Source organism: Epinephelus moara, chromosome 22, assembly GCF_006386435.1.
Source record: "Epinephelus moara isolate mb chromosome 22, YSFRI_EMoa_1.0, whole genome shotgun sequence".
NCBI lineage: Eukaryota > Metazoa > Chordata > Actinopteri > Perciformes > Serranidae > Epinephelus > Epinephelus moara.
In genome coordinates this window covers 36311525-36323733 of record NC_065527.1, presented here as the reverse complement: position 1 = coordinate 36323733, position 12209 = coordinate 36311525, and the positions used below count along the sequence as shown (strand labels likewise).

Genomic DNA, 12209 nt, shown 5'->3' with positions numbered 1-12209 from the left:
TGTTTGTGTGAGAGTATAGTGGTGTATGTATGAGAGTATGATTGTGCATGTAAGAGGGTATAGTAGTGTTTGTGTAAGAGTATAGTGGTGTATGTATGAGAGTATGATTGTGCATGTAAGAGAGTATAGTAGTGTTTGTGTAAGAGTATAGTGGTGTACGTATGAGACTATGATGTTACATGTGAAACCAAGTATGAATTATGTCTCAAAGGGCCTCTCATATTTTGTAGTCCCGCAACGTCCCAACCAGCAGTGGTCAGGGTCCACAAACGTTAAATCTCCGTCCTTCAAATGCCACTATGATGGACATGCCAGTATCTCTATCAAATTTCACGATCAACGGCAATGTTGCATTTAATTTTAAATAGTTCGTCGCCTGTCTTTCTGTCTTGCTTACCTTACTTAGGCTACTTACTTGCTTGATACAGAGTGAATGGTGGATAATATTTATAAAAACGATTTAGGATAGACTTACTTGCTCGATACAGTGTGAATGGTGGATAATATTTATAAAAACGATTTAGGATAGACTTACTTGCTTGATACACATTTAATGATCAGAGAGAATGGTGGATAATATTTATTACAATAAAAACGATTTAGGAAACTATCTGTGGATTTTGATTATTTGAAACAAAATTTCGCATCATCCTCTGGACACACAAAAGCGGTAAGAGGTGCACTTGCCCTCTGAAATGATACTTTGTATCACGTAACATAACCTTAAGCAATCATCTCACTTCCCTCCACTGATTAGGCCCTTGCCCTCTGAAATGATACTTTGTATCACGTAACATAATGTTAAGCAATCATCTCACTTCCCTCCACTGATTAGGCCTAATATAACAGCTGCGGCCGACCGAGCTGCAGGTTCTGTGGCCAGAGCCGGTTACCTTGGCAACGCGTCACAGCGAGATATATTAAATAGTCCTCTCAGCCGCTTCTTGTGAAAACCTTACGATTTTAAGGGTAAAAAACAACATTAACGTATTAATAATTGATTTAATATTTATTTCTTTCGTAAGTGACCATGGTATAAGCGGGATAATGCCCTTCGAGGTGTCCATTATCAGAAATGAATGGACTTCACGCCTCCGCGTCGCCCATTCATTTCTGATAATGGACACCTCGTCGGGCATTATCCCTTACATAATGTATAATGTATAATAATCTGCCAATGTATATGTAATGTAATCCATGAATGTACATGCATTTTTGATAATGTTATATATGTTATGGTTTTTTTGTTATTATTATTATTATTTTTAATCTGTTTTGGACCCCAGGAAGACTAGCTTGTCACCTAGGTGGCAGCTAATGGGGATCCTTTTAATAAATAAATAAAATAAATGTAGACAGCCATATTTCAATCCGCTCTGTCGTTGAAATATGATTCTCTCATTCAGCGCTATTATGATTTACGATCGCGGTCGACACAAGCACATCGCGCTCGCGGTGCTAACAGCAAAGTGTTAAAGACAAACTAAAATGAAAGCTGTCTGTATGTAGGCTAACATTTTATATGAACATGTAGCCTACCTGAGGCAGCCGACCTGCAGACAGCGAGTGTCCGCAGTAGAGGAGGGACAGAGAGCAGGATGAATGACTGACACTGATGTTTGTCTTCATACTGAGATAACGTGACATTCTTCAATCAGTATTGTGATGTCAGGAGGAATATTAATATTCCAGTGAGATATTATTGGGTTTTAAATAGTGACTTTGTTGTTGTAAACATGACTGTTGCTGCCATGGACTGTATAAAACTATATCCTGTGTAACTGACCTATAAGGAAAGCATCAGGAGGTGAGGTGTGTGCATGTGTGTGTGTGGAGGAGAGGGGAGAGGGAGATGCTGGTAGAGAGGTAGTGTGTGTTATTAGATACTGTTAATGTCACTTATTATGCTTCTGTGCATTGATAGCTCTCTTTTAGTCTGTTTCTGCATTATGTTGAGGAGGGCCATGCCTGTGTAATATATATACAGTATGTATGCAAAAAAAAAAGAAAAGTAGAACGGTTGCTCGCTGCTAAAAATGTGGCCATTGACATTATCTGGTTTTGAAATGCGGCCAAGTTGAAACAGTAATTGAATAGCCCTGCAGTAGTTTGTTTGTTTGTTAGCTATCTAACAACACATCAGAAATAATTGTAAGCCAGTCTTGTTCAGTGAATCAGTGTATCATGTACACTCAAAAAATAGATTGTTTGCTTATAAATTCATGAACCTGGTTGTTCTATATTTAAAACACATTGGGTTTATTAGTACTATGAAATAAATCACATTACTTATTATACTCATTATTATTATTCTTACTTGAGCTTGTTTTATTTATTCATTTCACAGATAGTTATACATCCTTAGTCCTTAAATTAAATTCATTATGGACGTGGACTTAAAATCATTGTTTTATTTTATGGCCTTGCTGCCCTGGCTTTTGGCCTTTGTGCCCTCAAAAAATTGACAACGCGAAAGGCCAAGTGGCCTTGCCCCTAAAATGACGAAATTCCAGGCCTGCCACCAGTGTATGAAAGTGTGTGTGAATGGGTGAATGTGACTCGTAGTGTAAAAAGCGCTTTGAGTCATTGGATGACTAGAAAGGCCATAAACACCAGCTTTGATCCAGACCACATGGATGGGCAAGACCATCTCTTCATCTCTGGGTAGGTGCCTGTGTGGACATGGAGGAACAGCCGTTCTGGATTTTCTTGGGATTCCAAAGGCCCTTTTTCTGTGCACTGGACTGGTGCTGGGGGGCTCATGAGTAGCTTCTACTCTCAGGCCACTGGGATCACATATTGTTGCTAATTTGCTTATTATTGATAAATGTTGCTTATTGGGCTCTTTTGTCTCACAGCCTAAAGGAGCTTAAGGGATTACGTTTCACTGTGATTACATGTAGCAAATAAAGATTGAAGAAGAAAAATTTTGCTTCTTTTAAATATGTGGCTCTTCAGCTGAATTCGTCCTTTCGAAATATCTACAGGTGTGTTCTTGATAACTATGGAGTGATGCATGTCACAAAGCCCAAACACAATTAGAGGCACACTCGGGACTTAATTCTCTCCAAGGGCCTGAACATTTCTGAGGTTGTGGTGACTGATGTTGCTCTTTCAGATCCTTCCTTTGTTTTCTTTGAGAGCACTAAATCTGTGCACACAAAGGTTCAAACAGAGAGCAATCAAAAAATGGTATATTACTAATAATGCCAGTAAAATATTTATTCAGGTTTTCTCTTCCACACCAATGCTCTCTTGGGTCTCAGTCAATGAGCTTGTACACAATTACAATTCTAAAATTACAAATGTTATTGATGCCATTGCACCCGCTAACGGTTAAGGTTGTCTCCGGGAAGAGAAGGTCTTCATGGAGAAATGCAGCACTGGTCAGAATAGAAATGAGAGTGACAAAACACAAATCTCCAGGTTCATTGTGACATTTACAAAGAGAGACTTTGCATTTATAATTCAGGACTGAGAAATGCAAGAGGGTTCTTCTTTTCTGATATTATAGCCAAAAAAACATAATAATGAACGTGCCTTGTTTGCTGTTGTTGACAGGCTAACAAACCCTCCCATGTCAGTAGCCTATGAACTTCTATCCACCAGGGCTTGCAACAAATTTGCCTCCTTCTTCATCAAAATCCAGAAAATTAGATTCACAGTCAGTGCCTCTATATCAAGTACAAGTTTTATGTTGTCCCTGTGTCCACCTTAAATCATTTCAAATACCATGTCACGACTCTATCCGATTAACTACTGTATAAAAACCTTGAGGACATTATACAACATCTGAAACCCTCCTTACTCTGCCTTGATATCCTAACGACAGGCTTTTTCACAAATATTTCACATTGCATGGCCTCAGAACTTCTACAAAATTGTAAATGTATCTCTTCTCTCAGGTGTCTCCCCACAGGCCCTAAATACTGCAGTCATCAAGCCCCTCTTAAAAAAGAATAATTTAGACACGTCACTAATGGACAATTATAAGTCCATATCAAACTTCCTGTTTTTAGGTAAAGTCGTTGAAAAACCTGTTTTCACCAGATAAACAACTTCATAGCACTAAATAACTGTTTTGATGTTCTCCAGTCATGTTTTCAGCCTCACCACAGCACTGGAACTGCGCTTGTTAAGGTCTTCAATGACATCCACTTAAACATAGACAGTGGCAGAATTTCAGTCTAGTTTTACTGGATCTCAGTAGTGCATTAGACATGGTCAACCACAACACATTACTTCACCAACTGGAAAACTGGGTGGGACCTTCTGGTTCAATTCCTACTTAAAGAACAGGGACTACTTTGTGTCTATAGGTAATTAAACATGGCCAGTTGCACCAACAGGGCTTACGCCTGGTCTTAAGCTAAGTCCGACCTAATAGTTACACCAGTTGCACCATATAGGCTTAAGCCTTCTTCTCACTAAGGCCTACTTTACACTACATGGTTCAAGTGACCCAATTCCGATTTTTTTCTCTCAAGTGGCACAGATCGGATTTGTAACATGAACGTGTAAACAGGAAAAAAAATGCATGATATCAGATATTGTCAGATCAGATTCAGGCCTCCTTCATATGTGGAAATATATCGGATATGAATCATATATCTGTCAATAGGTCTGTAATCTAAACAGACAGATCGGATATTTCCTGGCAATCCATGTCGTACGTCATGAATAATGCGACGACAGCGCATTTTGATGACGTGCTCATGAGCGAGGGAACGGAAAGAAAGCCGAATAAATCAATCATCAATCAAAAACTATGAACCAAAAAAAAGCACAGTCTATCCCGAGTGAGACAAACTGCTTGTTCCCCGTCTCCAGTGTACCAGCAGAGAACCTGCAGAACCGAATCAGCGAAAAACACACCGGGCTACACAGCCTCTCTACCTGAGCAGCTGAAGCTGCGGCTCGCACCCTCAACACACAAACAGTGCTTCTGCATGCCAGCCAAACGTGTGCGCAACAGTGAGAAATAAATATGTGAGGTGTACGCTGCTTTTCTATCTTTTTTTTTTCTTTCTGTCAGCGACATACACTCCCAACACAGGACAGGTTGTTTTTATTGACTGAGTTGATTATTAAGCCATAGTGATGCGCGGATCGGCTCTGATAGCACCCAAATCAGCATGTACGCATCAATCATCCAGCCGCACCCGTCTGCAGCTGCACGGGCATTTCCACCGCTCTGTGTAGGCTAAGTTACCTTTTAAATTATGTGGAGCAGCGCCAGCTTTCCAGGTGATTTATACTTTAATGATCAACTTATGTAAAGTTAGTCCTTAAAATTGCTTTCAGTAATGTAAACATTTCCATGTGCGCAGTAATGTCACTGTAGCAAATACCGTGGGACATTTACACAGTGGTCAAGAGTGCTGGACCGGAAGTGTCGCATAAAAAACTGGAAGCTGGCTGCGTTCTGTTTTGCCTCCGTGTTTCCGTGAAAAATAAGGTGAATAGAACATGTAAACAGCAGTCAGGAAAAATCGGCAACAAATCGGAATTGGGCATCAAGACATGGTAGTGTAAAGGCAGCCTAGGCGTAAATCTTATGCCTAGTCAAGAGCAGGTCATGCGCTCTAGAGCGCAGAGAGCGCAGATTGATAATGGCACGTCTCATCCACCGTCTGTACAATGAGCGGGCATTTAGACGGGAGAGAGTAATTAGGGACAGAAGCAATCCATTATATGTATAATGACGAGGAGCTGATTGAGAGATTTCGATTCGGTAGGAGAGATCTGTTTGAACTTATTGAAGAGCTGTCACCGGATTTACAGTTTGTGTCGGGCCGCGATGCAGCACCAGTGAAGGGAGGGGAATTCTCCCCAAATACGTCAACAATGATGTCACTGTAAATTGAGGTTTTCGGGGGAGGAGGAGACATCTTTTTTTTGCCCTGCTGAGGAGATCTTTCCACTTCTTCCTAATGTCAGCCTCTGTACAAAGGCAGCCAGAGTCTGAACACGTATTGATGTGCCCCATTATCTCTGCCCATACTGACTGCTTTTTCTTATTTGTGATGACGTTTGACTGCTTGGCACTCAACGCGTCTCTGTGCTGGCTGTATAGCTCCATTAATTTTCTAATTTCAATGCTGGTAAAGTTACCCTTTCATTTTCCTCCATGTTTTCTTCAAATCGTAAACTGTAAATAAACTGTCAACACAGATGAGAGGGGCTGTCAACTGTAAATTGTCAACTGTCAAGCATGCAGGGTGAATCAGCGGCGCATCATTTCACGTCATCACGCTCCTCTAAGCAGGCCACGTGCGGCATTCCAGGGGCATTCACATGGACACGCACAGCTAAAACCAGCGTAGCTAAGACCAGGCATAGCCCTGTTGGTGCAACCGGCGTAAGTCCACTCCTTAAGACTGGTCTTAACAAAGACCGTCTTAGGAGTTTAGACCAGGCATAGTAAAGACCATTTGGTGCAACTGGCCTCAGAGAGCATACAAAAATGTTCTCAAAGGTTCTATCCTGGGACGTCTTCTGTTTAACATCTACATGCTTCCATTGGCTCAGATTTTGAAAAATAACATGATATGCTACTGTAATGGGTAGAAAAAAATGGCCTTATATTAGTTTAAAAAAAAAAAAAAAAAGTTACCCCCTTCTATTTTTATTATATTAGTTTCAGATAACATTTCCATGTATTTTACTTCACACCGGTAGATAGCGCTGTTGCACTGCTGCACCGTAGTGGGTTGCCGTGGAGACTGTAGCTCGAGCGCTTAGAAATAAACATCCAGTGCTTGAGAAAGACATCATTTCCGCATCTCCACTTCTTTCCAACCCACAGTGCTATCCAGCCTGTGGGCCTTGTACCTGCCCAGATTCCCCTAGGTCTGAGGCCGGTAACACTACCATAGTTATAGAGATGACACACAAATTCACATACAGTAACTGTGTCCCCAGGGGACTGGTCCAATACAAGCTCTGACTGAGTGCACTGAACAAATCAATAACTGGATGTGCCACTTTTTTTTTCATTAAACAAAGATAAAACTGATGTAATAGTTTTTGGAGCCAAGGAGGAGCGATTAAAAGTCAGTGCTCAGCTTCAATTGGCAATGTTAAAAACCACAGACCAAGCCAGAAATCTTGGTATAGTCATGGACTCAGACCTGAATTTCAAAAGCCCCATTAAGACAATTACAAATTCAGCCTACTATCACCTCAAGAATGTATCAAGGATAAAAGGACTTATGTCTCATCAGGATCTGGAAAAAACTTGTCCATGCATTTGTCTTGACTACTGTAACAGTGTCTTTACAGGTTTCCCTCAAAAATCAATCAGACAGCTGCAGCTGATTCAGAATACTGCTGCTCGAGTTCTCAACTAAGACCAAGAAAGTAAGGCCCTGTGTCCACATAGCGCCTTTTTCTGAGCGCCAGAAGAAGGCCAGCGTCTACAAGCTTCTCTTCCTATGACTTTTACTAAAAATGCGTCTTGTATGTTTTCTGAAGCCTTTAAGTTACAAAAATGAAACACACTACACTTCTGAGCATTTATACCTCCGACCGCGGCAGACCGCTGCTGAAAGTTATAGGCTACATTTTGATACATAGGCCCTACAGGTAGCTATACATATTGCAAAACTCTGTAAAAGTACACCAAAGCATACATTTTCGTTTCCAAATATTTATTTGAAAACAAAACCATTCATACGGTCAATAAAAAAACATTTTGTTAATAATTAAAAACGAATCTCAACAGTGACCGCGCCAGCCGGCGGGACTGCGGCTGAACCACTTCCAGTGTTCATTCATTCATTCAGTCGCGTGTTCAGTGTGTGTGGCAAAAAAGGCATTATAAAAAGCCGACAAATAGTGTTAATTAATTGACATGAGAGACTGGAGAGGTTGTCAGTCCTATTCTATAGTCTGTAATACTTTTTTTTATTTTATCATAACTTCTCGGAAATTACTCAAATGCATTTTTGGTGTGCTTCTGAGCACACGGGCAGCATAAGCAATGAAGTTACATATGTTGCTGCGCTTGGAGGGGCGCTGTAATCCCGGCGGTCCTAGTGTAAAGCACCACGGACAGCGCCAATGCATCTATCGCTGTAGCTCAGTCAGAGCATGTGAGCAGAGTTGGAGCTGCCTGGAGCGAGGAGTGGGAGGATTTTGTATGTATGTGCCAAAATAGGTAAAAAAAAATCATAATTTCTTCGTCTTTTGTGTAATAAAATATTTGTTAACGAAAATGTATGCTTTACCACAGTATATGTATCACTATAAACCTGCAAAACTGCGCGGCTACAGGAATTGTCAAGATATTGTTGTCATAGGAACGAAAACCCTCGTGAGTGGTTTTTTTTGGGTGCACAGACGGTTCATCCCAGCGCTCCGCAGCGCCCTTCCAGCGCCTTTCTGACAGAAAAAGGCGCTATGTGGACACAGGGCCTAAATCATATCACTCCAATTCTGAGGTCTTTACACTGGCTTCCCTGTCTGTAAGAAAATCAACTTCAAAATACTGCTGTAAAGCACTGAGTGGTTTTGGGTCCAAATACATTTTTGAACTTTTGCTACACCATGAACTATCCAGATCTCTCAGGCCTTCTATGACAGGTCTTATTTGTGTCCCCAGAGTCAAGACTAAACATGGAGAAGCAACATTTAGTTTTAATGCTCCACATGTCTGGAACAAACTCCTGGAAAACCACAAGTCTGCACTAACTCTCACTTCTTTTAAATCAAGACTGAAAACTTTTTTATTTGCTGCTGCCTTTAATTAAGTATGTATTCATTTCTTACACTGCACTGTAACTTTTATTATTCAAATATTTTTATTGATATTAACTGCACTGTAACTTATATTCTTGTATGTTATACCCATCGTAGTATATTTTAACGTTTTATTTCCTATTCTCTAGTTCTTCAGTCAATTGTTTTTAAATATCCTTTTATGGTGTGTTTCTTTGCACATTATCTTAAAGCTTTTGATGCTTTAAGTTGCACACTTTGAATTGTCTTGTTGCTGAAATGTGCTATATAAATAAACTTGCTTTGCCTTGCATGGACCTTTGAGCCAGCACCCACCTTGCTGCTTACCAAAGTAGTCGGCTGGCAGCCATTCATTGGGCCTTGATATCTGACAGCCTGCTTTTGTCATGTGGAAGTGGGTGTGGTTCCATCAAAAGGGGGTTAGAAATACAACAGACGGAAGAAAAGATGAAAACTATACAGAAAGGCCAGGGTGGTTTAAACCCTCTTGCTTTGAGGTGACAGTGCTAATCACCACTGAGCTGACTGGTACAGTTTCACCAGAGAACATCAATACTGTCTTTCTGGCTGCTGGAAAATGTAACAATCTAGGATGCTGTTCATTAGTTACTTGATGAAGGTCAAACAGACCAAGATGACATAAATAAATAGATATTTCAGCAGTCAGCGAGACAGGGTGTGTCAATTTCCTCATGGTATATTGTGTTGCCTGGTGTAGGTCTGCATGTTGTTGACAACAGTCAGGTGAATGGGAGTAAACTCACACGTCTCTGGCTGCAGGGGAGGAGCTGAGCTGCTCCTGTTGTCAGGGTGAAGGAGCCTACAGTAGACCAACCCCCAATCTCTCTAGCCTGTAACAGGAAACCAATGAATGGCGTTGAGGCTGGAGCCTGGAGCTGAACTGGAGGGAAAAAAACAGCTCAGTGTTTACAACCAGGAAAACCCTACTGCTAATGAAAAACAATATTACAGGACATTTAAGTCAGGATAGCATTTGGCAAATCACATTCCATTTCAGTATATTTCAGTACATCTTGAGATTAAGGCTGCTTAGTCTAATTATTTTATCAGTCAATTTTAACACGGGTAGTGCCTAACTTAGTTTGTCTGCACACATTGCCCACACGGCAGTGACGCAGTCCTGGTTGAAAAGTATCCCTTTCAATAATACAATACAACAATATGATTATTAAAATAATTAGGTTCAACATCCCTTTAAATAACTGATGTTTTTTGTCTATTAAATGTCAAAACAAGCAGTAAAAATGTCCATTACAAATTGTCATAGCCAAGGGTGTTGCCAAAATGTTGTTTTGTCTTAAGAACAGTGGGGAAGCCAAAGGTGTTCAATATACAATAATATATAAAGCGATAAACGTCACATCATCAAACTGGAGTAGATGAAACTAGAGGATGCTTGCTTTTGCACTGGATAAATTACGTAAAAGATTAACTTAATTATCAGTATTGTTGTTGATTTATTATCTATTATTAACCAAGCAATCCATCAGCTAATCATTTCTGTGCCGCTTAAAATAGTAATATGTCAAAGTGACCAATTTTTTTTGCAAATTCTTTAACCAGGCTGTTTACAGATAGGCCCAAGGACACATAGAAAGCACTTTTCAGTGGGACTACTTTCTAAGAAATGTAGTTCCAATGTAAACTGTTACCTGTGTGTTTTTCACTTTCATTTTATTGTGGTGGAGGCAAAGGTCTAAGAGACAGATATCTCGAAAGCTGGACAAATAAATTCAAAACTGCCTGCATGGAGGGGGGAAAAAATGTTTACATAAAATTAAATATGTTTTTTAGTCATTTGGGTGGATAGTCATTTTTCCCTTACTGGTTTAAGTTGTGAATGTCACTAACCTGATGATAATAAATATAAATATAATAAATATATAATAGCTTCATTATATGAAGCCCAGGTTTAGACAAGCCTGATGCTTACCTTTCACCTCCTCTCCGATTCTGTAGCTGCTGTGGTCTGTTGTGACAGTGAAAGGCGTTGATTCTGTCTGTGGCCTCAGCCCAAAGTGGTGGGGTTGCATGTCTTCACAGCTGTCCATAACTTGACCTGAGCTGTAGCACAGAACCAGAGGAGCAATACGCACCAGCAGCAACACAATGTGTATTGCAATGAAATCCATAAATGCAGCTGGTGAAAAAGAGAGACCAAATGTAATACAATGCTGCTCTTCAGCTGAGAGCTCAGGTGGAATCTGTGAGAGAAACAATGACTGAGGGGACTGGGGAAGGGAGGAGGAACGTATGGAGTAATGGGAGCAGGCGCAGGTACACAGATGTACACCTGGTCTGTTTATTGCAATTAGCTCACTGCACCTAGTAACGGGGTAGACAGGATGGTTGAAGGTTTGAAAGTCTGTGTGTGTGTGTGTGTGTGTGTGTGTGTGTGTGTGTGTGTGTGTGTGTGTGTGTGTGTGTGTGTGTGTGTACACATGCATGTGCATGTGCATGTGCATGTGCGTTTGTCCGTACCCATGGTGACTCCAGAAAGGTGGATGTGTGTGTTCTCTCCGATCATTACCTCCTCAATCAGCTTGCAGTGACCAAGTTTGACCAGCTTGGGGTCGTCAAAGGTGGAGGTGATCTGTCCTCCTGATCACACACAGTTCGTATGTGCTGCATACATCAGTTTAACATTTACAGGAACCTCATACTAACACTATATATATATATGTGTGTGTGTGTGTGTGTGTGTGTGTGTGTGTGACCAGAGCGAGGCACTCAATGCTGGCAGTGTCAGCGTGCTTGATGGCCATGACACCAGCCTAAGCAAACAGCTGCTCTAGATAGTTATAGTTTAACAGTCTGTGAAGAAAGAAGCAAGTTCAGTCATCTCACAGGAACTTCCTTTATGTGCTGATATTGTCTGTTTGTGATAAACTGAAGGATGAAGTGCTCCTTTATGTGTTGAGAAAATTCTCCTCCTTAAGTTGAATAAACTCTTTGAAAACCCTCTTGGATCAGTTAGAAATTGGATCATCATAAAGCTGACAAGAAGTGACACATGAAAACAGATGAAATGTTGACTTTTTACTGATACATGAGGGGCCCTATGAAATCTGCTTTATTTTTTCCCCAAAATCCATGCATTCCAGTTTAAATGTTCTGAATTCTATGTTTTATGATTTCAGCACATTTTGTCAGCAGAAAGAGTGTCTAATCATCTAGGCTAGTTGATGAATAAAATTTGAACAATTCAAAATTTAATGAATATCAGTGAATTTGATGCAATACAACGTTGCACTATTTTTTCAATGAAAAGATACAGTTACAAATACAGTTTTGAAAAGAAAGCTGCTTAACATTGAAGCTTCATGTTGATCTGCTCTAAATTTAGCTTTTTGTGTCGAGTTCTTGTTTTTTTTGATGACTGCTGAGTCCAACAAAAACGTTCATTGTCAACCCACCATCAAGAATAAAGTCATTTCCCTCACTGT

At 40.4% G+C, this 12209-nt stretch overlaps 1 protein-coding gene across 1 annotated transcript in view; it reads right to left on the bottom strand.

Annotated features, from left to right (window-relative positions):
- Positions 1–11366, bottom strand: part of LOC126383469 (putative ferric-chelate reductase 1) — a 285727-nt gene extending 274361 nt beyond the window's left edge. Inside the window, exons 1-3 of the mRNA XM_050033980.1 lie at positions 11245–11366; positions 10697–10903; positions 9507–9643 (exon numbers count right to left, since the gene is read on the bottom strand). Coding sequence (XP_049889937.1) covers positions 9507–9643; positions 10697–10903; positions 11245–11290 — 390 coding nt within the window. The 5' untranslated portion in view covers positions 11291–11366. The remainder of the gene's footprint in view (positions 1–9506; positions 9644–10696; positions 10904–11244) is intronic.
- Positions 11367–12209: the final 843 nt, after the last annotated feature.